The following is a 26,155-nucleotide window of genomic DNA, read 5'->3' on the forward strand; positions in this document are numbered from 1 at the left end:
TTTTTTTGTCGCCTTCATTTCCATTTATAAAATTCTACAGCATACCAATGCAGCAAGTATATTTATTATGCATTGGCGTGACAATTAGATTTGGTGAATCAAATTGCATATTTTAATTATTTTCGAGATGAACAGGGATCAGGAGCGACCACATTAGAATACACCTTATCGGGTCAGGAAACAAGCAGTACAATATAAAATCTGATACGCCAACACAGGAACACCAAAGTAGAGAAAATAAAATGCTAAGTGGCTTCCATTGGGAGGGACACTAGCTAAATCAAATTTATTTTATGTCAAACTAAATCAAATTGCACATTAATTTATGCAATGTAAAAATATTAATGGATCATGGTACACGTGATTAGAACGACAATTGTTCTTTGGTTATTATATATAGAACAAGAATATAGGGTTTTTTTCATAATTTTATTTATTAAATTTTCTTAGATAAAAATATTTGTTATTTCGCGTCAAACTCGCGAATAATAATAAAATAAACTTTATTTTACATTCCTTAAATATATTATAATGACGATCTTAACTAGAAATAAAACACAAAAAAATCGATATGTTACAATATCAAAATTTGAGATTGATCGTTGTTATAGATTGGCTCGTATTCAATTATCTAAAGAGCTATCATCTAATATCACCGAATCTTACGCTCGAACATTATATTCTCCTTCTTTGGAAGATATTGAATATATTAATAATTCACAAGCGTTACAAGATATTTTTTATACTAAATTAAAAAATAAATATTATTTTTTAAATAATAAAGAACAGACATTTTTATGTATTAATTTAGATAAAAATTATTATGAGAAAGATGGTGAAAGTGATGAATCTATTTCTAGTGAAACTACGAGTAGTGGTTATGATACATCAACTAGTACTTCTACTTTCTCGAATGATGATGATGATTATTCAACTATTGAAACATTTGCAGATCATGATATTGATTGGATTAGAAGTACTTTGGACGAATACGAAGAACATGGAGAAATTTGGGATCATCATCGTGGATTATTATTTTTTAATATAGTTGCTCCATTTATATTTATAATTTTTATGATTTTGTTAAAGAAATTTTTTGATTTCAATGATTGATTAAACTGCGGTGCGGTTTACATCTTGTATCATGTCCTATTTCATTTTTATAAATATCACATCGGCTATATTTCCTATGAAGTTATCATTAGACTATTCGATAGACTGTATATTCCATTATCCAATAAAATTGTTGTAACTGAAATTGAAATCTAGCTGATCTTTAAATTCAGATATATGAAATTAAAATTTGACGATCAATTAAATGAAATTGAAATTTCGATTTCAGATATCTGAATTTAAAGATCAGCTAGATTTCAATTTCAGTTACAACAAAATAACCGTATTTATTATTTATTTATGTATTTTTAAGTATCGATATCAAAAAAAAAGTAATAATTAAATAATACTAAATTTATTACCTATAATAAAAGTAGAAAAAATAGATACATTGGTGTTAAAAATTTTCGAAATTTTACCATTTAGTAATCCTGGAAATCTGGAAACATTATTAGTTAAAGTTTCTATCAAAGTTATAGTGTACTTCGATTATTTAAAAGCAAAATATCGAACAATTCATTAATTTAATAAAATTATTAAGAATGATGTTGCAATCCTTAATTATATATTAATTTGGAATAAAAAAAAAGAATCCAGAATTTTTTTTAATAAAAAAGTGACGACTGACGAGGCTCCTTTTTAAATTTTTAGTAATAAAAATAATAATTACCGACAAAGTGATAATTAATTTTGATAATTATTGTGTCCCTACCACGTCGTAACGATTAACTTAACGATTGATTGTCATTATATACCATTATCGAAAATTACTTCCTGTAATAACTTTTAATGATTAAACGAAAATTATTTATTTAAATCAAAGTATTTACTAATTACAACTAGTCTATTTATTTCATTATCGATACATAATATATCTAATCATTTTTTAAGGCTAATTTTGCTTTTTCATTAGCAATTTCAATAGCCTCTACTTCAGCCACTGCTTTTCTCAAAGCTATATCACGTTTCTTTTAAATTCATTTTTCGATCTTCTATTTCAAGCTCTAAACGCAAGCGTATTTCTTCAATATCAACCTTTTTTGATTGTGAATTATCACTTTCAAATTCATAAATATTTTCATCTATAGATTGGATTTTGGATTGACCATATTTCCTTTTTAATGAATTTTTATCTTCTTTATTCTTTTGATTTCGTTTTTCTGTAAATTAAATTATATTAGTTTTTTAACTTAAATATTAAATTTCAAACTAAGTTTACCTTTTCGATTTATTGCAAGCAGTGCCTTTTAACTTTGCTTTTATCTTGTTTTGTATCAAAAAAGTCTTGAATTTCGATTATTTTTAAATGACGTTCATCTAATTTTTGACCTCTAATTTTAAAAAATATTTAATAATTAAATTAAATTTTTACCTCTATAATATAAAATAAAATATATTAAATACAAACTGAGCTGTGTTCCAGTTCTATTAACTAGTGAGTGCGCAGCTTCTGCTGTGTTGGTATTTTTTCCATACCGATTCCATATTTCAACATCCATTAATGATGCTGCTAAAGAATTACCATATATCACAGGCCATAGTACCCGGGTATCTTGTAAATTTTGGGTTGGTTGACGCTGTACCGGGGATGTACGAAATTGTTTATTATAAATGAAGGGTTTTAAAAACTTGTAGTATATTTTTAAATGTGTCGCTTGGTAAATTAGATTGTTTAAATAGTAATAATCAAAAGAAAATGGATATTTTTTTCAGAAAAAAGGGAGGTACTATACATAAGGGGTACTATGGCCTGTGAATCGTTGCTAAAATATGATCTTTGATAATAGTCAATCAAATCTAATTAAAACAATAAGTTATAATTATTATAATTAGATTTTTTTTTTTAAAAAAAAAAAATTTTAGTAATATACCTTTCACGCCATCTTCATCAGATTTTCAGTATCTGAAAAAAATGGATTCAATTCCGCTTTGCTTTCTGCATCGGATCACTAAAACGTTTACAAAAAAATTGAAAATTAAATAAAAACAAAATAATAATTATGATTTTTGAAATTTTTACTTTTGAAAATGTACACGACATGACTTAAAGTTATTCATAATGTGAACCTCCTATTCGCGTATTGTATCTAAACTATGTAGTGCCAATCCCAAACCTTTCATCTATTCCATATCAAGATCTCCTAAAATACAACTCAATCCATTAGACCATTACCATGAATATGCTTAACTTGAATGGGCTTTCCAGTTAATTGTTTGATAATATCAAATAAAGTTATAAATAAGTAGCAATATCCATCTGAGGAATTCACATTTATATATTATAATAAGACAAAACTAAACAGAAATACATAATATTAATAAATTTTATTATTGTTTTTTTTTGAAAAAAAAATTAAATATTTGATGTTTACTTACTTAAATTGCGATAATCGTCATATGAATTTACTTAATATCCCCTTTAACACGTTAAAAAGACAAATCGATCTGAAAATATTCAAGACGTTGTAATAATTGTGCTTGTTTTTCAAGCATGCATACAATAAAAGCAAGTCTATTCCCAAAAAAATCTAGAGAAAATCAATTATTAATTAAACCATTATAACAACTAAAGTAATTAAATCAAATAAATCAAAGCTTACCAATTTTATGAACATAATTGTGAAGGTCAAATTGTTTACTATATACGCTTTGAAAACTCCTAGATATGTTGTCCAAAAGGATAAAGATTCTTGTAAGTTTTTGCAACTAAATAACGTAATTTATCAATATTGTTTAATGACATATGGATTTCTTGAAGAGTTTCTTTATTAAATATGCTTTTAGTATATTTCCTAAAAATAATTATAATTTTTGATTAACCATTTGCGATAATATATTAAAAATAAGTAATTTAATTATAATTCATTATTTTTAATAATACCTTGAGATGTTACTACATCATCTTTTTCAGTTGCTTCTTTAATCATCACTTGCAAATTATCTTTGAAGTTCTTTCGGAGTGGTGGTGGGTGATATGTACACTAACACATATAAGCGCAATAAATGGACATTCTTGAGGAATAAATTCGAACATTTTAACGTTATATGGCTTATTTACAATTTTATCTTGCATAACACTACCATCACAATGGTGAATATAAGCAAATAATATGTAATAATTAATTAATTATTAATATATAATTAACCAAATAACATACCACATTTTTAGTTCTAGAACCTTTTGAAATAATAGTAGAACATTGGTTCGCATTTATTTCCGTCTTTAAATAAAATAAAAAAATCAATTAAATAATAAAAATTAAATCCAATCAAATGTAATACTTACAATAGCCTTTCCATTGAATAATTTACGTAATAAATCAATATCAATTTTTTGAGTATCGATCTCTATATATCTGTGCCATTTCTCTTATGGCTTATAGTTAATACATCCAATAATCCAACGATATTTGTAAATAATCGTGTAAGTTTAGGTCGTCCATAACAAGTGATACTATTTTGCTTAAATTTATCAGAAATGTACTATAATTAAATAAGAAATCAATTAATTATGTTTAATTAATTAAAATTAAATTAAAAATTACTAACATATATGTATAATTTTCATTATTATGTTCATTATTATTTTATTAATTTGTTTGTAAATATCAGATTCAAAGTCTACTTCGCAATGTTCGATCAGAATCAGCAAAGGAACGATGTTTGATTCCTTGGCATTCTCTTACATATTTTGTAACAAAAATGTTATCAAAAAAAGGACACTTCTGAATAGGAGACCGCTACCAATAGAATACTGTATCTAAAGAGTAAATTCATTTTAATTAATTAATTAATAAAAAGAAATAAGCTGGTTTAAGTATCAACTTACATCATTAGAAGCATCCATATGATTTTTTCCATCCTTGTATACTAAAAACTGTTGCAACACCATCAGGAGATGTTGTAGGATATTCTATCATAGGTACGGTCGAATAAATAATGGTTGATACACCAAGATTTTTCGTAAAATATGCCATTCCTGCCTCTTTTATACTTTCATTATCACTACTAGAATCACCATAACATCTATATGATAAAATTTGATTAGTTTAAACTATAATTTTAACAAAACTTTTTTTAAAATTTACCTGAATAATTTGAGCATCCTTATTTACATCGTATATTTCCTCATCTAAAATCTCAATGATCTCCATTTTTTTTTATCGAAAGAAAGTTTTTGTACAAGTATTTTGAAGGTATGAAAAAAAGGTAAAAAGAAAATAAATTTTATGTGAACGCGATTACAATGATAAAGCCTCATTTTACGCGTGTAAATTTGATTTAAAAAAGGTATCATCATCACTTGTAATCAAATTGTTAATAACCCATATTTAAAAAAAAAATATGAAACCCAATTTTAGAATAAACTCATTTGTTATGCATAAATCACCGATTGTAGTTTTTAAAAATTCTTTCCATCTGAAGTGTGATTCTAACATTACTCCTATCTATAGTTACTTGACGGGAAACTTTATTAACTGTAATGATTTGAATTAATCAGTAAAAATATCAAAAAATATCAAAATTGATAATACGGTAATAATGAATTTTCATATATAATTACATACCTATTCCCCTTTTTTTCTCAAATTCTTTAAAATAGAAAAAGATCGGATAAATTTGAAATTTCATCAGATTTATATAAATTAATGTTGCACAATAAAATTAGGTGTGATCAACAATATATATTTGGTAATGTTTATCAAAGATTTTAAGATTCTCGATGATCGAAAGGGGTAAATTTTAATAAATATTACGCCATTTATACAAATTCAATTTTATTTATACAGTTACAGTATTTTCATCTGGAATTTATATCGCATATGAAATACATCAAAACTAATCGATCTAGTCAAAAAAAAAATACTATCAAGGTATAGTCAAGCATTATTAACAAACAATGCTTATTCATTTTATAATAAATATATTTCAAAATAAAAATTATCATCCTTTTTTTAAATCTGAGAATTTAACGAATTTAACTTTAATTAAATAATTGCATTAATAAATAAATTAGATAACAATTACTGACATTAATCAGTAGACATAATTTAATAAAGAATGAACATATTTGGATTATTTATACCCTATTAAAGGTTTAATAAAGCGATTTTTTAAATCTAAAATTTTGAAATTTTTGATGCATATCTAAATTAATCATTAATCTAGAAGTAATTATATCAGATCTCACAGCATATTTAAATTAACAAAAATCGTTAATAGATACCTTACGATGTTATTATAAATTTAAATATATCTTCTGACTCTTGGGAGGCTTGAAGTAAAGTGAGTTCGGTCGGGCTACGAAATAGATATTTAGGAGTTAAAGAAGTGATTACAATAGATAAAGATAAAGCCAAAGACCGATTATTAGAAAACATAAGCATCTTGAGGGCTTTTCGAAACAGATTTAAGTTTGAAATCACGATCTATATTGTAATTTTATTATTTTTGTCATGGGATCCATTTCGTTTAAGAATGTTATCTGTCATATAATTGATGTTCTTTTTTTCAGATTTTCTAGCACTATTGCAAGAAATAAAAGTTAAAGAAATGGCAGATTTCGGTTAAAATGATAAAAGTTTAAATTTATATTTGCGATAAGATAACAAAAAACTTTTAAAATATTCATCGCACAATGAAAATTATTTTTAAAGATCTTTTTTTTCCAGGATATTATCACTTTAATATTCAAATAACTGATATTAATTGTTAAGCAATAAATATTTTCCTGGAAATACTTATTCACGTTAAAGTAAGTAGAAAAAAAGATCAATGTATTATAAACAACGAGATAAATTTAATAAAAATCATCTAGCTAATTCAAAAATTCTTTTAGAAATGTACTAATTAATATAAAAACGATAAGGAATAAATAATTTTCTGCGAAATCTTCATGGCAAAATATCCATTCGGCGAAATGTCCATTCGGTAAAATGAGCTTCGGCGAAATGGAATTTTCTGATACTTTCGGTGAAATGTCCATTCGATGAAACGTCTGTTCAGCGAAATATCTCGGCGGAATGTCCTGATAGATTATATAGAAAACATGTAGCGTACGGTGAGCTATGTATAGTGGTCAATGTATGGCAACGTCCGGTATACATCACCCTACAGTATACATCACCCACCCTACAGTATGGTAAAAATGACCATACATACCGTACGTTGATCACTATACAGACATACATAGGCCTCTATACATGACATGTTTCCGTCGTACCCTCCTGATACCGTGTTTTAACTAAAGAAAATGAAAAGATTAAAATTGATAAAAAACTACAGTATCTATTACATATTATGTTTAGAAAATAAATAATATTTTTATTAGTGTTCCAAAATTCATTTTTATTTAAGAAAATATGTTATCTAGATATATTTTTTCAAATGATTTGAATAATTGAAAAGTACTTAAAACTCCCTGTTATGACTAAGTTAACTTGTTTTATTTACTGTAGATTATTAATCTTAAAAATTTGTATAAACAATTAGTTATTTCAGCTAACATAATTTAATCGATTTCTTTGACGCAAACTTAGAGTCGAAAATGATATAAGATTTTAAATTAATTTGCTCAATTACAAACTGATTTTACTTATGTTAAATGTGATAAATTACATTTAAATATTTAAATATTCTATTTTTATAATCAGTGTTGAGCAAATAATATATTAATTACAAATGTTTATATCGTATACATATATATATATTCAAGCTAAAGTAAATTATTAATCTTAGATTGCACAATCAAGACATTCCGATTTATAAACGTTTCTTGTGATAAAATTAAGTAATCGAGATGTATAAATAGCTTGTGAATGTTGTTTGTTTTTCTTGAAAGAGGAGGATAATTTTCTGTAAATTTCTGCTTCTTTAAATTGCTTTCTATTTTCAGTTACATTTGATCCACCTTTCTGAGATGAATTATATGAATTATATAAATTATAAAATGACACAATCAATTCATGTATTTCAATAGCATTTGGTCTATTATCTGGATTTGAATTCCAACACCTTTTCATTAAATCAATATAACATTTTGGTGCTTCCCGCTCATTTATTTCAGGTCTAATTCCTTCGCATATCTCTAATGTTAGATCATAATCATGTGCACGATTGTTAAATGGTTGTTTTCCAGTTGCTGTGAAATACATAATCATGCCAAAGCTATATATATCTGCTGCTTGAGTATAAGGTTCATTTCTTAAACATTCGGGTGCCATATAAGGCATAACTCCATAAATATTTTTTTCTTCACTCGTATTATTCACATCTTCACATAATCCCATATCTGATATAAATATTGATTTTTTATTAAAAGTATTTAAATCTTTTGTTGAAAATAATATGTTTCCTGGATGTAAATCATGATGAACCTTCTGATCTTGATGTATCCCTTTAAGGCCTGCAATGATATATAATAGTGTTCGTATTTTATTATACCAATTAAAATCTTTATAATTATTCTTTATCCAATCATTATAACTTCCACCTTCTGCATACTCAAGAACTATAATAAGTTCTTTTGTTTTCGGATTTTGGGATATTCCATATACATTAAGAACATCGCTCTTTTTATCAATAGAATATTCTTTAACCTATTTAAAAATATATATATTACTAATTATAAAAAATTTCAGTTAATCACAATAAAATTTATGAAAAATTCTCATACCTCATTTAAGAATTTATCAGTTAAATTTGAATTATTCAGAGATTTTAAAGCAACTTTTTTATTTATATCTCGTGTATACATCTTCTTATAAACATTATACTTTAATGGACCATCTTTCCATATTGCTGAATATACTGTAGCAAATCCACCTTGACCTACTTTCTTATCTTCATTGTAATTAAATTGATCATATGGTATCCATTCAAATACAATATTTAAATAAGAATTTATTCTACATTGCATTTCTTGAATTAAATTATCAAATTTTTCATTCCCATCTGTCCATATTGTATGTTTATTTATTTGACATAGTTTACAGCACATGAATTTTATACCAATTGATTTTCCACCACAATTTTTACAATAAGTTTTACCATATTCTTTACAATATTCATTTTGAAGAACTAAAATGTAATCTTTTTTAACTGGATTTTGAGATAATCCATATATTTTGAAGCTATTGTCATATTCCTTAACCTGTTAAATTATAAGAATATATTGTATTATTAAATAAAAAAGAAACTAAATTAGTACTATTTCGTACCTTATCTAGAAATTTTTGTGAATCATTGAAACATAATAAAGCAATTTCATATTCCCATATTGCTGAATATACTGTAATAAAATTGCCTTTGCCTTTTTTCGTAATTTTATCAAATTGATTATATGGTATCCATTCAAATCTCATATCACTTGGTTCATTAATTTTTAATCGAATTAAATCATCAATCTTATCATTTCCACTTCTCCAACTCATAAATTTACATAGTTTACACCATTTGTACTGGACATCAGTATATACTTCATCACATATGACACAATACTCTTCAGAAAATAGAACTAAAATATAGTCATTAGTGTTTGGATTTTGAGATATTCCATATAATACAAAAAGTTTGAGTTTAGTTAAACATTCTTTAGCCTAAACCATATTCAAGAGATTAATATTATTATTAAAAATATTATTAAAAAATTTAAAAAAAAGATATTATTATTTCATACCTTATTTATTATGAAATCTATGGGATTAGAGGTATGTAAACATTTTAAAGTAACCTCTTTATTTGAATTTCTTGTATAATTATCATTCTGATAGTATAATGGACCATTTTTCCATATTGCTGAATATACTGTAATAGAATCATATTTGCTTGTTTTATCAATTTTATCAAACTGATTGTATGGTATCCATTCAAATACTACATCATTATGGTCTTTAATTTCTAATTGCTTTTCTCGAATGAAATCATCAATCTTTTCATTTCCACTCCAATTTACTAAATTTATGAAATTATTATGAACCAAAATATAATCATTTGTATCTGGATTTTGAGATATTCCATATAATACAAGAAACCCATTATTTTTTGTTGAATATTTTTTAGCCTAAATATAAACAAAAAAGATAAATATATTATGTTAAAAAGGAGTATAAAGACTTTATAAAAATTTATACCTCATTTATTAAAAATTCAATGGGATCTTGTAAGTAATGTAAACATTTTAATACAACTTCTTTATTTGAACCTCTTGTATACTTATCATGTTGTAAATATAATGGACCATTTTTCCATATTGCTGAATATACTATCATGGAACCATATTTGCCTGTTTTTTCAATTTTATTAAACTGATTGTATGGTATCCATTCAAATACTACATCATTATGGTCTTTAATTTTTGGTTGTCTTTCATAAATGAAATCATCTATTTTTTCATTTCCACTTGTCCAGTTAAAAACTAAAATATAATCATTTGTATCTGGATTTTGAGATATTCCATATAATACAAGAAACCCATTACATTTTGTTGAATATTTTTTAGCCTAAATATAAACAAAAAAGATAAATATGTTATGTTAAAAAAGAGTATAAACGACTTTATAAAAATTTATACCTCATTTATTACAAATTGTATGGAATCTTGTATATTTTGTAAAAGTTTTAATGCAACTTTTTTATTTGAAACTCTTGTATACTTATCATGTTGTAAATATAATGGACCATTTTTCCATATTGCTGAATATACTGTTATAGAACCATTTGTACCTGTTTTTTCAATTTCATTAAACTGATTGTATGGTATCCATTCAAATACCAAATCGTTATGGTCTTTAATTTCTAATTGCTTTTCTTGAATGAAATTATTAATTTTTTCGTCTCCACTCCAATTTACTAAATTCATGGAATTATTTTGAACTAAAATATAATCATTTGTAACTGGGTGTTGAGTTATTCCATATAATACAAAAAATCCATTATTTTTTGTTGAATATTTTTTAGTCTAAAATAAACAAAAAAGATAAATATAATATGTTAAAAAGAGGTATAAATGACTTTATAAAAATTTTATACCTCATTTATTACAAATTGTATGGAATCTTGTGTATTGTGCAAAAGTTTTAATGAAACTACTTTATTTGGATATCTTGTATACTTATCATGCTGTAAATATAATGGACCATTTTTCCATATTGCTGAATATACTATCATGGAACCATATTTGCCTGTTTTTTCAATTTTGTTAAACTGATTGTATGGTATCCATTCAGTTACTACATCTTGGTAGTTTTTAATACTTAATTGCATTTCTTGAATAAAATAATCAATTTTTTTATTTCCACTTGTCCAGTTAAAAACCAAAATGTAATCATTTGTATCTGGATTTTGGGATATTCCATATAATTTAAGAGCTAAATTTTCTGTTAGTATTGAGTATTTTTTGGCCTAAAACACATTAATGAGAATTAGTGTCATATTATGAAATACTATTATAATGTAAATTTATAAAATCTTATACCTCTTTTATTACAAATTCTATAGAGTTGTATGACTTATGCAATAATTTTAGTGCAACTTTTTTATTTAATGGACTATTCTTCCATATTGCTGAATATACTGTAATAGAACTAATTTTATCTATTTCTTTAATTTCATTGAACTGACTGTATGATATCCATTCAAATACTATGTCATTGCAATCTTTAATTTCTAACTGTCTTCCATAAATGTAATCATCTATTTTTTCATTTCCACTTGTCCAGTTCAAAACTAAAATATAATCATTTGTATCTGGATTTTGAGATATTCCAAACAATACAAGAAAATTATCATTTTTTGTTGAATATTTTTTAACCTAAATATAATAATTAATAGAAATAAAGTATATTTAATTAAAAGTAAACTATAATGGTATTAATTCATAGAAATACATACCTCATTTATTATAACAATGGAATTTTGTAAGTTATGTAAGCATTTTAAAGCTACTTCTTTGTTTAAATCTCTTGTATAATTTTCACTTGAACTATACTTTTTGCTTAAAGGACCATTTGTCCACATTGCTGAATATACAGTTATAGAACTATTTTCTCCTGTTTTTTCAATTTCATCAAACTGATTGTATGGTATCCATTCAAATACTACATCATTATGGCTTTTAATTTTTAACTGTCTTTCATAGATGTAATCATCTATTTTTTCATTTCCACTTGCCCAAATAATATGATTTTGAACTAAAATATAATCATTTGTATCTGGATTTTGAGATATTCCATACAATACGAGAAAATTATCATTTTTTGTCAGATATTTTTTAGTCTAAATATAATAGTAGATAGAAATAAGTATATTTAAGTAAAATAAACAATAATAGTGTTAATTTATACCTCATTTATTACAAATTCAATGGGATCTTGTAAGTTATGTAAGCATTTTAAAGCTACTTCTTTATTTAAATCTCTTGTATAATCTTCACTTAAACTATACTTCTTGCATAATGGCCCACTTTTCCACATTGCTGAATATACTGTTATAGAACCACTTTCGTCTGTTTTTTCAACTTCATTAAATTGATTGTATGGTATCCATTCAAATACTACATCATTATGGTCCTTAATTTTTGGTTGTCTTTCATGAATGAAAGAATCAATTTTTTCATTTCCACTTATCCAAATAATATGATTTTGAACTAAAATATAATCATTTGTATCTGGATTTTGAGATATTCCATACAATACAAGAAAATTATTATTTTTTGTTGAATATTTTTTAGCCTATAAGATATAATTATTGATAGAAATAAATATATTCAATTAAAAGTAAACTATAATAGCATTAATTTATAGAAATTTTTTACCTCATTTATTACAAATTCAATGGGATCTTGTAAGTTATATAAACATTTTAAAGTAACTTCTTTATTTGAATCTCTTGCATAATCTTCACTTGAACTATACTTCTTGTATAATGGTCCATTATTCCACATTGCTGAATATACTGTTATAGAACCATTTTCTCCCGATTTTTTAATTTTATTAAACTGATTATATGGTATCCATTCAAATACTACATCGTGATGGTTTTTTATTTTTAACTGTCTTTCATGAATATAATCATCTATTTTTTCGCTTCCACTTATCCGAGTAATATAATTTTGAACTAAAATATAATCATTTGTATCTGGATTTTGAGATATTCCATACAATACAAGAAAATTATCATTTTTTGTTGGATATTTTTTAGCCTAAGAAGTATAATGATTGATAGAAATAAGTATATTTAATTAAAAGCAAACTATAATAGTATTAATTTATAGAAATTTTTTACCTCATTTATTGCAAATTTAATGGGATTTTGTAAGTTATGTAAAGATTTTAAAGCAACTTCTTTGTTTGAATCTCTTGTATAATTTTCTCTTGAGCCATACATCTTGCATAAAGGACCGTCTTTCCAGTTTGCTGAATATACTGTTATAGAATTATTTTTGCCTGTTTTTCTAATTTTATTAAATTGATCGTATGGTATCCATTCAAATATTGCATCATTATGATCTTTAATTTTTAACTGTCTTTCATGAATATAATCATCTATTTTTTCGTTTCCACTTATGGAATTGTTTTGAACTAATATATAATCATTTGTATCTGGATTTTGAGATATTCCATACAATACATAAAAATTATCATTTTTTGTTGAATATTTTTCAGCCTAAATATAATAGTAGATAGAAATAAGGATATTTAATTAAAATAAATAAATAATAGTATTAATTTATAGAAATTTTATACCTCATTTATTACAAATTCAATGGGACCTTGTAAGTTATGCAAACATTTTAAAGTAACTTTTTTATTTGAATCTCGTGTATAATATTTACTGAAACTATGCATCTTGTATAATGGTCCATTTTTCCATGTCGCTAAATATACTGTTATAGAAACATTTTCTCCTGTTTTTTCAATTTCATCAAACTGATTGTATGGTATCCATTCAAATACTACATCATTATGGCTTTTAATTTTTAACTGTCTTTCATAGATGTAATCATCTATTTTTTCATTTCCACTTGTCCAGTTAAAAACTAAAATATAATCATTTGTATCTGGATTTTGAGATATTCCAAACAATACAAGAAAATTATCATTTTTTGTTGAATATTTTTTAACCTAAATATAATAATTAATAGAAATAAAGTATATTTAATTATAAGTAAACTATAATGGTATTAATTCATAGAAATACATACCTCATTTATTATATCAATGGGATCTTGTAAGTTATGTAAGCATTTTAAAGCTACTTCTTTGTTTAAATCTCTTGTATAATTTTCACTTGAACTATACTTTTTGCTTAAAGAACCATTTGTCCACATTGCTGAATATACTGTTATAGAACCATTTTCTCCTGTTTTTTCAATTTCATCTAACTGATTGTATGGTATCCATTCAAATACTACATCATTATTGCTTTTAATTTTTAACTGTCTTTCATAGATGTAATTATCTATTTTTTCATTTCCACTTGTCCAGTTAAAAACTAAAATATAATCATTTGTATCTGGATTTTGAGATATTCCAAACAATACAAGAAAATTATCATTTTTTGTTGAATATTTTTTAACCTAAATATAATAATTAATAGAAATAAAGTATATTTAATTATAAGTAAACTATAATGGTATTAATTCATAGAAATACATACCTCATTTATTATATCAATGGGATCTTGTAAGTTATGTAAGCATTTTAAAGCTACTTCTTTGTTTAAATCTCTTGTATAATTTTCACTTGAACTATACTTTTTGCTTAAAGGACCATTTGTCCACATTGCTGAATGTACTGTTATAGAACCATTTTCTCCTGTTTTTTCAATTTCATCAAACTGATTGTATGGTATCCATTCAAATACTACATCATTATGGCTTTTAATTTTTAACTGTCTTTCATAGATGTAATCATCTATTTTTTCATTTCCACTTGTCCAGTTAAAAACTAAAATATAATCATTTGTATCTGGATTTTGAGATATTCCAAACAATACAAGAAAATTATCATTTTTTGTTGAATATTTTTTAACCTAAATATAATAATTAATAGAAACAAAGTATATTTAATTAAAAGTAAACTATAATAGTAATAATTCATAGAAATACATACCTCATTTATTATATCAACGGGATTTTGTAAGTTATGTAAACATTTTAAAGCTACTTCTTTGTTTAAATCTCTTGTATAATTTTCACTTGAACTATACTTTTTGCATAAAGGACCATTTTTCCACATTGCTGAATATACTGTTATTATAGAACCATCTTCTCCTGTTTTTTCAATTTCATTAAACTGGTTGTATGGTATCCATTCAAATACTACATCATTATGGCTTCTAATTTTTAACTGTCTTTCATAGATGTAATTATCTATTTTTTCATTTCCACTTGTCCAGTTAAAAACTAAAATATAATCATTTGTATCTGGATTTTGAGATATTCCAAACAATACAAGAAAATTATCATTTTTTGTTGAATATTTTTTAACCTAAATGTAATAATAAATAAAAATAAAGTATATTTAATTAAAAGTAAACTATAATGGTACTAATTCATAGAAATATATACCTCATTTATTATATCAATGGGATCTTGTAAGTTATGTAAGCATTTTAAAGCTACTTCTTTGTTTAAATCTCTTGTATAATTTTCACTTGAACTATACTTTTTGCATAAAGGACCATTTTTCCACATTGCTGAATATACTGTTATAGAACCACTTTCGTCTGTTTTTTCAACTTCATTAAATTGATTGTATAGTATCCATTCAAATACTACATCATTATGATCCTTAATTTTTAACTGTCTTTCATAAATATAATCATCTATTTTTTCATTTCCACTTGTCCAGTTAAAAACTAAAATATAATCATTTGTATCTGAATTTTGAGATATTCCAAACAATACAAGAAAATTATCATTTTTTGTTGAATATTTTTTAACCTAAATATAATAATTAATAGAAATAAAGTATATTTAATTATAAGTAAACTATAATGGTATTAATTCATAGAAATACATACCTCATTTATTATATCAATGGGATCTTGTAAGTTATATAAGAATTTTAGAGCTACTTCTTTGTTTAAATCTCTTGTATAATCTTCACTTGAACTATACTTTTTACATAAAGGACCATTTTTCCATATTGCTGAATATACTGTTATAGAACCATTTTCTCCTGTTTTTTCAATTTCATTAAACTGATTGTATGGTATCCATTCAAATACTACATCATTATGGCTTTTAATTTTTAACTGTCTTTCATAAATGTAATCATCTATTTTTTCGTTTCCACTCCAATTTACTAAATTTATGGAATTATTTTGAACTAAAATATAATTATTTGTAACTGGATTTTGAGATATTCCATACAATACAAGAAAATTATCATTTCTTGTTGAATATTTTTTAGCCTAAATATAATAGTAGATAGAAATAAGTATATTTAATCAAAATAAATAAATAATATTGTTAGTTTATAGTAAATTACCTCATTTATTACAAATTCAATGGAATTTTGTAAGTTATGTAAGCATTTTAAAGCTACTTCTTTGTTTAAATCTCTTGTATAATTTTCACTTGAACTATACTTTTTGCATAAAGGACCAATTTTCCATATTGCTGAATATACTGTTATAGAACCATTTTCTCCTGTTTTTTCGATTTCATTAAACTGATTGTATGGTATCCATTCAAATACTACATCATTATGGCTTCTAATTTTTAACTGTCTTTCATAGATGTAATTATCTATTTTTTCATTTCCACTTGTCCAGTTAAAAACTAAAATATAATCATTTGTATCTGGATTTTGAGATATTCCAAAAAATACAAGAAAATTATCATTTTTTGTTGAATATTTTTTAACCTAAATATAATAATTAATAAAAATAAAGTATATTTAATTAAAAGTAAACTATAATGGTATTAATTCATAGAACTACATACCTCATTTATTATATTAATGGGATCTTGTAAGTTATGTAAGCATTTTAAAGCTACTTCTTTGTTTAAATCTCTTGTATAATTTTCACTTGAACTATACTTTTTGCATAAAGGACCATTTTTCCACATTGCTGAATATACTGTTATAGAACTATTTTCTCCTGTTTTTTCAATTTCATTAAACTGATTGTATGGTATCCATTCAAATACTACATCATTATGGCCTTTAATTTTTAACTGTCTTTCATAGATGTAATTATCTATTTTTTCATTTCCACTTATCCAAATAATATAATTTTGAACTAAAATATAATCATTTGTATCTGGATTATGAGATATTCCATACAATACAAGAAAATTATCATTTTTTGTCAGATATTTTTTAGCCTAAATATAATAGTAGATAGAAATAAGTATATTTAAGTAAAATAAACAATAATAGTGTTAATTTATACCTCATTTATAACAAATTCAATGGGATCTTGTAAGTTATGTAAACATTTTAAAGTAACTTCTTTATTTGAATCCCTTGTATAATCTTCACTTAAACTATACTTCTTGCGTAATGGTCCACTTTTCCACATTGCTGAATATACTGTTATAGAATCACTTTCGTCTGTTTTCTCAACTTCATTAAATTGATTGTATGGTATCCATTCAAATACTACATCATTATGGTCCTTAATTTTTGGTTGTCTTTCATGAATGAAAGAATCAATTTTTTCATTTCCACTTATCCAAATAATATGATTTTGAACTAAAATATAATCATTTGTATCTGGATTTTGAGATATTCCATACAATACAAGAAAATTATTATTTTTTGTTGAATATTTTTTAGCCTATAAGGTATAATTATTGATAGAAATAAGTATATTCAATTAAAAGTAAACTATAATAGCATTAATTTATAGAAATTTTTTACCTCATTTATTACAAATTCAATGGGATCTTGTAAGTTATGTAAACATTTTAAAGTAACTTCTTTATTTGAATCTCTTGTATAATCTTCACTTGAACTATATTTCTTGTATAATGGTCCATTTTTCCACATTGCCGAATATACTGTTATAGAATCATTTTCTCCTCTTTTTTCAATTTCATTAAATTGATTGTATGGTATCCATTCAAATACTACATCATTATGATCCTTAACTTTTAACTGTCTTTCATAAATGTAATCATCTATTTTTTCATTTCCACTCCAATTTACTAAATTTATGGAATTATTTTGAACTAAAATATAATTATTTGTATCTGGATTTTGAGATATTCCATACAATACAAGAAAATTATCATTTTTTGTTGAATATTTTTTAGCCTAAATATAATAGTAGATAGAAATAAACATATTTAATTAAAATAAATAAATAATATTGTTAGTTTATAGTAAATTACCTCATTTATTACAAATTCAATGGAACTTTGTAAGTTATGCAAACATTTTAAAGCAAATTCTTTATTTGAATCTCTTGTATAATAAGCACTTGAACTATACTTGTTGTATAAAGGACCATTTTTCCACATTGCTGTATATACTGTTATAGAACCATTTATACCTGTTTTTTCAATTTCATTAAACTGATTGTATGGTATCCATTCAAATACTACATCATTATGATCCTTAATTTTTAACTGTCTTTCATAAATGTAATCATCTATTTTTTCATTTCCACTTGTCCAGTTAAAAACTAAAATATAATCATTTGTATCTGGATCTTGAGATATTCCATACAATACAAGAAAATTGTCATTTTTTGTTGAATATTTTTTAGCCTAAATATAATAGTAGATAGAAATAAGTATATTTAATTAAAAATAAATAAATAATATTGTTAGTTTATAGTAAATTACCTCATTTATTACAAATTCAATGGGACTTAGTAAGTTATGCAAACATTTTAAAGCAAATTCTTTATTTGAATCTCTTGTATAATCTTTACTTAAACCATACTTTTTGCATAATGGTCCATTTTTCCACATTGCTGTATATACTGTTATAGAATTATTTATACCTGTTTTTTCAATTTTATTAAACTGATTGTATGGTATCCATTCAAATACTACATCATTATGATCTTTAATTTTTAACTGTCTTTCATAAATGTAATCATCTATTTTTTCATTTCCACTCCAATTTACTAAATTTATGGAATTATTTTGAACTAAAATATAATTATTTGTATCTGGATTTTGAGATATTCCATACAATACAAGAAAATTATCATTTCTTGTTGAATATTTTTTAGCCTAAATATAATAGTAGATAGAAATAAGTATATTTAATTAAAAATAAATAAATAATAGTGTTAATTTATAGAAATTTTTTACCTCATTTATTACAAATTCAATAGGACCTTGTAAGTTATGCAAACACTTTAAAGCAACGTTTTTATATGAATCCCTTGTATAATTTTCACTTGAACCATACTTTTTGTATAAAGGACCATTTTTCCATATTGCTGAATATACTGTTATAGAACCAATTTCTCCTGTTTTTTCAATTTCATTAAATTGATTGTATGGTATCCATTCAAATACTACATCATTATGGCTTTTAATTTTTAACTGCCTTTCATAGATGTAATCATCTATTTTTTCATTTCCACTTGTCCAGTTAAAAACTAAAATATAATCATTTGTATCTGGATTTTGAGATATTCCATACAATACAAGAAAATCATCATTTTTTGTTGAATATTTTTTAGCCTAAATATAATAGTAGATAGAAATAAATATATTTAATTAAAATAAATAAATAATATTGTCAGTTTATAGTAAATTACCTCATTTATTATAAATTCAATGGGACTTTGTAAGTTATGCAAACATTTTAAAGCAACTTTTTTATTTGAATCTCTTGTATAATTTTTACTTGTAATATGCTTCTTGCACAATGGACCATTTTTCCACATTGCTGTATATACTGTTATAGAACCATTTATACCTGCTTTTTCAATTTCATTAAACTGATTGTATGGTATCCATTCAAATACTACATCATTAAGATCCTTAATTCTTAACTGTCTTTCATAAATGTAATCATCTATTTTTTCATTTCCACTCCAAATTACTAAATTTATGGAATTATTTTGAACTAAAATATAATCATTTGTATCTGGATTTTGAGATATTCCAAACAATACAAGAAAATTATCATTTTTTGTTGAATATTTTTTAGCCTAAATATAATAGTAGATAGAAATAAATATATTTAATTAAAATAAATAAATAATATTGTTAGTTTATAGTAAATTACCTTATTTATTACAAATTCAATGGGACTTTGTAAGTTATGCAAACACTTTAAAGCAACGTTTTTATATGAATCCCTTGTATAATTTTCACTTGCAATATATTGCTTGTATAGTGGACCATTTTTCCACTTTGCTGAATATACTGTTATAGAACCATTTTCTCCTGTTTTTTCAATTTCATTAAATTGACTGTATGGTATCCATTCAAATACTACATCATTATGGTCCTTAATTTTTAGTTGTCTTTCATAAATGAAAGAATCAATTTTTTCATTTTCACTTGTCCAGTTAAAAACTAAAATATAATCATTTGTATTTGGATTTTGAGATATTCCATACAATACAAGTAAATTATCATTTTTTGTTGAATATTTTTTAGCCTAAATATAATAGTAGATAGAAATAAGTATATTTAATTAAAAATAAATAAATAATAGTGTTAATTTATAGAAATTTTTTACCTCATTTATTACAAATTCAATGGGACCTTGTAAGTTATGCAAACACTTTAAAGCAACGTTTTTATATGAATCTCTGGTATAATTTTCACTTGAACCATACTTTTTGTATAGAGGACCATTTTTCCATATTGCTGAATATACTGTTATAGAACCAATTTCTCCTGTTTTTTCAATTTCATTAAATTGATTGTATGGTATCCATTCAAATACTACATCATTATGGCTTTTAATTTTTAACTGCCTTTCATAGATATAATCATCTATTTTTTCATTTCCACTTGTCCAGTTAAAAACTAAAATATAATCATTTGTATCTGGATTTTGAGATATTCCATACAATACAAGAAAATTATCATTTTTTGTTGAATATTTTTTAGCCTAAATATAATAGTAGATAGAAATAAGTATATTTAATTAAAATAAATAAATAATATTGTTAGTTTATAGTACATTACCTCATTTATTACAAATTCTATGGAATTTTGTAAGTTATGCAAACATTTTAAAGCAACTTCTTTATTTGAATCTCTTGTATAATTTTCACTTGTAATATGCTTCTTGCACAATGGACCATTTTTCCACATTGCTGTATATACTGTTATAGAACCATTTTTACCTGTTTTTTCAATTTCATTAAACTGATTGTATGGTATCCATTCAAATACTACATCATTAAGATCCTTAATTTTTAACTGTCTTTCATAAATGTAATCATCTATTTTTTCATTTCCACTCAAATTCACTAAATTTATGGAATTATTTTGAACTAAAATATAATTATTTGTATCTGGATTTTGAGATATTCCATACAATACAAGAAAATTATGATTTCTTGTTGAATATTTTTTAACCTAAATATAATAGTAGATAAAAATGAATATATTTAATTGAAATAAATAAATAATATTGTTAGTTTATAGTAAATTACCTCATTTATTACAAATTCAATGGGACTTTGTAAGTTATGCAAACATTTTAAAGCAACTTCTTTATTTGAATCTCTTGTATAATATTCACTTGAACTATAGTTGTTGTATAAAGGACCATTTTTCCATATTGCTGTACATACTGTTATAGAACCATTTATACCTGTTTTTTCAATTTCATTAAACTGATTGTATGGTATCCATTCAAATACTACATCATTATGATCCTTAATTTTTAACTGTCTTTCATAAATGTAATCATCTATTTTTTCATTTCCACTTGTCCAGTTAAAAACTAAAATATAATCATTTGTATCTGGATTTTGAGATATTCCATACAATACAAGAAAATTATTATTTTTTGTTGAATATTTTTTAGCCTAAATATAATAGTAGATAGAAATAAGTATATTTAATTAAAATAAATAAATAATATTATTAGTTTATAGTAAATTACCTCATTTATTACAAATTCAATGGGACTTTGTAAGTTATGCAAACATTTTAAAGCAACTTCATTACTTGAATCTCTTGTATAATCACTCCATCTATATTTCTTATGTAATGGACCATTTTTCCACATTGCTGTATATACTGTTATAGAACCATTTGTACCTATTTTTTCAATTTCATTAAACTGATTGTGTGGTATCCATTCAAATACTACATCATTAAGATCCTTAATTTTTAACTGTCTTTCATAAATGTAATCATCTATTTTTTCATTTCCACTCCAATTTACTAAATTTATGGAATTACTTTGAACTAAAATATAATTATTTGTATCTGGATTTTGAGATATTCCATACAATACAAGAAAATTATTATTTCTTGTTGAATATTTTTTAGCCTAAATATAATAGTAGATAGAATAAGTATATTTAATATAATAGTGTTAATTTATAGAAATTTTTACCTTATTTATTACAAATTCAATGGGATCCTGTAAGTTATGCAAACACTTTAAAGCAACGTTTTTATATGAATCCCTTGTATAATTTTCACTTGAACCATACTTTTTGTATAAGGGACCATTTTTCCATATTGCTGAATATACTGTTATAGAACCAATTTCTCCTGTTTTTTCAATTTCATTAAATTGATTGTATGGTATCCATTCAAATGCTACATCATTATGGCTTTTAATTTTTAACTGCCTTTCATAGATGTAATCATCTATTTTTTCATTTCCACTTGTCCAGTTAAAAACTAAAATATAATCATTTGTATCTGGATTTTGAGATATTCCATACAATAAAAGAAAATTATCATTTTTTGTTGAATATTTTTTAGCCTAAATATAATAGTAGATAGAAATAAGTATATTTAATTAAAATAAATAAATAATATTGTTAGTTTATAGTAAATTACCTCATTTATTACAAATTCAATGCAACTTTGTAAATTATGCAAAAATTTTAAAGCAACTTCTTTATTTGAATCTCTTGTATAATTTTCACTTGTAATATGCTTCTTGCACAATGGACCATTTTTCCACATTGCTGTATATACTGTTATAGAACCATTTGTACCTGTTTTTTCAATTTCATTAAACTGATTGTATGGTATCCATTCAAATACTACATCATTAAGATCCTTAATTTTTAACTGTCTTTCATAAATGTAATCATCTATTTTTTCATTTCCACTCCAATTTACTAAATTTATGGAATTATGTTGAACTAAAATATAATTATTTGTATCTGGATTTTGAGATATTCCATACAATACAAGAAAATTATCATTTCTTGTTGAATATTTTTTAGCCTAAATATAAGTAGATAGAAATAAGTATATTTAATTAAAATAAATAAATAACATTGTTAGTTTATAGTAAATTACCTCATTTATTACAAATTCAATGTGACTTTGTAAGTTATGCAAACACTTTAAAGCAACATTTTTATATGAATCCCTTGTATAATTTTTACTTGTAATATATTGCTTGTATAATGGACCATTTTTCCACATTGCTGAATATACTGTTATAGAACCATTTTCTCCTGTTTTTTCAATTTCATTAAATTGACTGTATGGTATCCATTCAAATACTACATCATTATGGTCCTTAATTTTTAGTTGTCTTTCATAAATGAAAGAATCAATTTTTTCATTTTCACTTATCCAAATAATATGATTTTGAACTAAAATATAATCATTTGTATCTGGATTTTGAGATATTCCATACAATACAAGTAAATTATCATTTTTTGTTGAATATTTTTTAGCCTAAATATAATAGTAGATAGAAATAAATATATTTAATTAAAATAAATAAATAATATTGTTAGTTTATAGTAAATTACCTCATTTATTACAAATTCAATGGGACTTTGTAAGTTATGCAAACACTTTAAAGCAACGTTTTTATATGAATCCCTTGTATAATTTTGACTTGTAATATATTGCTTGTATAATGGACCATTTTTCCACATTGCTGAATATACTGTTATAGAACCATTTTCTCCTGTTTTTTCAATTTCATTAAACTGATTGTATGGTATCCATTCAAATACTACATCATTATGGTCCTTAATTTTTAGTTGTCTTTCATAAATGAAAGAATCAATTTTTTCATTTTCACTTATCCAAATAATATGATTTTGGACTAAAATATAATCATTTGTATCTGGATTTTGAGATATTCCATACAATACAAGAAAATTATCATTTTTTGTTGAATATTTTTTAGCCTAAATATAATAGTAGATAGAAATAAGGATATTTAATTAAAATAAATAAATAATAGTATTAATTTATAGAAATTTTTTACCTCATTTATTACAAATTCAATGGGACCTTGTAAGTTTTGTAAACATTTCAAAGCAACTTCTTTATTTGATTCTCTTGTATGATTTTTACTTGTAATATGCTTCTTGCACAATGGACCATTTTTCCACATTGCTGAATATACTGTTATAGAACCATTTTCTCCTGTTTTTTCAATTTCATCAAACTGATTGTATGGTATCCATTCAAATACTACATCATTATGGCTTTTAATTTTTAACTGTCTTTCATAGATGTAATCATCTATTTTTTCATTTCCACTTGTCCAGTTAAAAACTAAAATATAATCATTTGTATCTGGATTTTGAGATATTCCATACAATACATGTAAATTATTATTTTTTGTTGAATACTCTTTAGCCTAAGTATAATTATTGATAGAAATTAGTAATATTTAATTAAAGTAAACTATAATAGTATTAATTTATAGAAATTTTTACCTTATTTATTACAAATTCAATGGGACCTTGTAAGTTATGCAAACACTTTAAAGCAACGTTTTTATATGAATCCCTTGTATATTCATTAATCCAATAGTTATAACGTAATGGACCATTCTTCCATATTGCTGAATATACTGTTATAGCATTATTTTTGCCCATCTCTTTAATTTCATTAAACTGACTGTATGGTATCCATTCTACTACTTTCTCAGACCCGTATTTGGTTCTTAATTGCATTTCTTGAATGAAAGAATCAATTCTTTCATTCCCGCTGTTCCAATTTATAAATTCGCTTTTTAAATATATCTCTTTATTTTCAGACATTTTTCAAAAGCTCAATAGATTTTTTTTTTTGAATAAAAATTTTATTTATAACTTTGTTGTATGTACAGTTCATGCATAATAATGCATGAAATATTAATGTAACGACTGTAACGTTATAGCTTAGGTTTCACCGAATTTGAAATTATTGTTTGCTTGTGTAACATGACAATAATTGCAAATTTGCAATTTGGAAAACTAATAATGAAAGTGCATGAAATAAGTTAGTAACATGTGTGATTTCTCTAGAGCGGACTACCCTTTATGGATTGGGCTTCTATTGTAGTTTTCTATATTTTATAAACAAATGTTTTTAATTGGTTATTATTATTAACTACAGTATTTAGTTCAGTGTTGGCATTTGGATACGGCCAAGGACTAGCTTGCCTGATTTGGCCGATTTGCCTGATCGGCCAAAGGTAGCGGCCAAAATTGGTGGCCAAAACCTCATTGGAAATTGGCCGCGGCCAATAGCAAATTTCGGCCAAGATCGGCAATCTTTTTTTTTTATCATCTTTTTTTCCGGTATTTATAATTTGATTTTTGTGTTCAAAACTGACTAACTCACTAACTAAAATAAAACAAATAAAATATAAATAAAATGGCTGCTAATTTTAAAACCTTTGTGGAAATATTATCAGAAAATCTGATAATTGGCGAAATTATTGTATTTGTACTGCGTGTAGAGATGTTAATGGCCGTCTGAACACAGGTCGAAAAGTGAAAATCAGGCACCAATCGGTCACCAATCAGGTAGCTGATTGGTGACTGATTGGTGACTGATTGGTGCCTGATTGGCATTTTCGCTAAATACCGTCACCAATCAGGCAGTTTGCTAACTTTTGATCCAGTGATCAGAAAAGGATGAAATATAGCTAATTGGAATCGTCTCAAC

At 24.3% G+C, this 26,155-nt stretch overlaps 4 protein-coding genes across 4 annotated transcripts; 1 reads left to right on the forward strand and 3 right to left on the reverse strand.

The window, feature by feature from the left end:
* Positions 1 to 531: 531 nt before the first annotated feature.
* On the forward strand, positions 532 to 1,113 carry OCT59_012982 (uncharacterized protein; the record flags this gene model as incomplete). The annotated part of the gene is made up of 1 exon (XM_025326985.1): positions 532 to 1,113. The coding sequence occupies one exon, from the start codon at positions 532 to 534 to the stop codon at positions 1,111 to 1,113; it is 582 nt and encodes a 193-aa protein (XP_025173490.1).
* Positions 1,114 to 2,430: 1,317 nt separating this feature from the next.
* Positions 2,431 to 3,728, reverse strand: OCT59_012983 (uncharacterized protein; the record flags this gene model as incomplete). The annotated part of the gene is made up of 7 exons (XM_066140518.1): positions 2,431 to 2,444; positions 2,522 to 2,690; positions 2,858 to 2,910; positions 2,985 to 2,996; positions 3,287 to 3,370; positions 3,521 to 3,641; positions 3,714 to 3,728. The coding sequence occupies 7 exons, from the start codon at positions 3,726 to 3,728 to the stop codon at positions 2,431 to 2,433; spliced, it is 468 nt and encodes a 155-aa protein (XP_066001397.1).
* A 447-nt stretch (positions 3,729 to 4,175) lies between these two features.
* OCT59_012984 (uncharacterized protein) lies at positions 4,176 to 5,218 on the reverse strand (the record flags this gene model as incomplete). The annotated part of the gene is made up of 7 exons (XM_066140519.1): positions 4,176 to 4,190; positions 4,272 to 4,334; positions 4,400 to 4,469; positions 4,800 to 4,873; positions 4,943 to 4,983; positions 5,066 to 5,139; positions 5,202 to 5,218. The coding sequence occupies 7 exons, from the start codon at positions 5,216 to 5,218 to the stop codon at positions 4,176 to 4,178; spliced, it is 354 nt and encodes a 117-aa protein (XP_066001398.1).
* Positions 5,219 to 7,847: 2,629 nt separating this feature from the next.
* On the reverse strand, positions 7,848 to 25,263 carry OCT59_012985 (uncharacterized protein; the record flags this gene model as incomplete). Its single annotated transcript, XM_066140520.1, has 39 exons — positions 7,848 to 8,711; positions 8,789 to 8,955; positions 9,124 to 9,265; positions 9,333 to 9,710; positions 9,791 to 10,174; positions 10,245 to 10,613; positions 10,685 to 11,071; positions 11,143 to 11,232; positions 11,428 to 11,514; positions 11,588 to 11,923; positions 12,004 to 12,387; positions 12,456 to 12,842; positions 12,926 to 13,312; positions 13,396 to 13,776; positions 13,857 to 14,234; positions 14,315 to 14,689; positions 14,770 to 15,144; positions 15,225 to 15,602; positions 15,683 to 16,057; positions 16,138 to 16,530; positions 16,608 to 16,985; positions 17,066 to 17,449; positions 17,518 to 17,904; positions 17,988 to 18,383; positions 18,461 to 18,838; positions 18,917 to 19,312; positions 19,394 to 19,771; positions 19,849 to 20,244; positions 20,322 to 20,699; positions 20,781 to 21,158; positions 21,236 to 21,631; positions 21,709 to 22,086; positions 22,164 to 22,556; positions 22,623 to 23,000; positions 23,078 to 23,473; positions 23,549 to 23,935; positions 24,013 to 24,399; positions 24,480 to 24,857; positions 24,937 to 25,263. 39 exons carry the CDS (start codon positions 25,261 to 25,263, stop codon positions 7,848 to 7,850), a joined length of 14,286 nt encoding a protein of 4,761 aa, XP_066001399.1.
* Between the last annotated feature and the right edge of the window lie 892 nt (positions 25,264 to 26,155).

This window comes from Rhizophagus irregularis, chromosome 20 (assembly GCF_026210795.1).
Source record: "Rhizophagus irregularis chromosome 20, complete sequence".
Taxonomy (NCBI): domain Eukaryota; kingdom Fungi; phylum Glomeromycota; class Glomeromycetes; order Glomerales; family Glomeraceae; genus Rhizophagus; species Rhizophagus irregularis.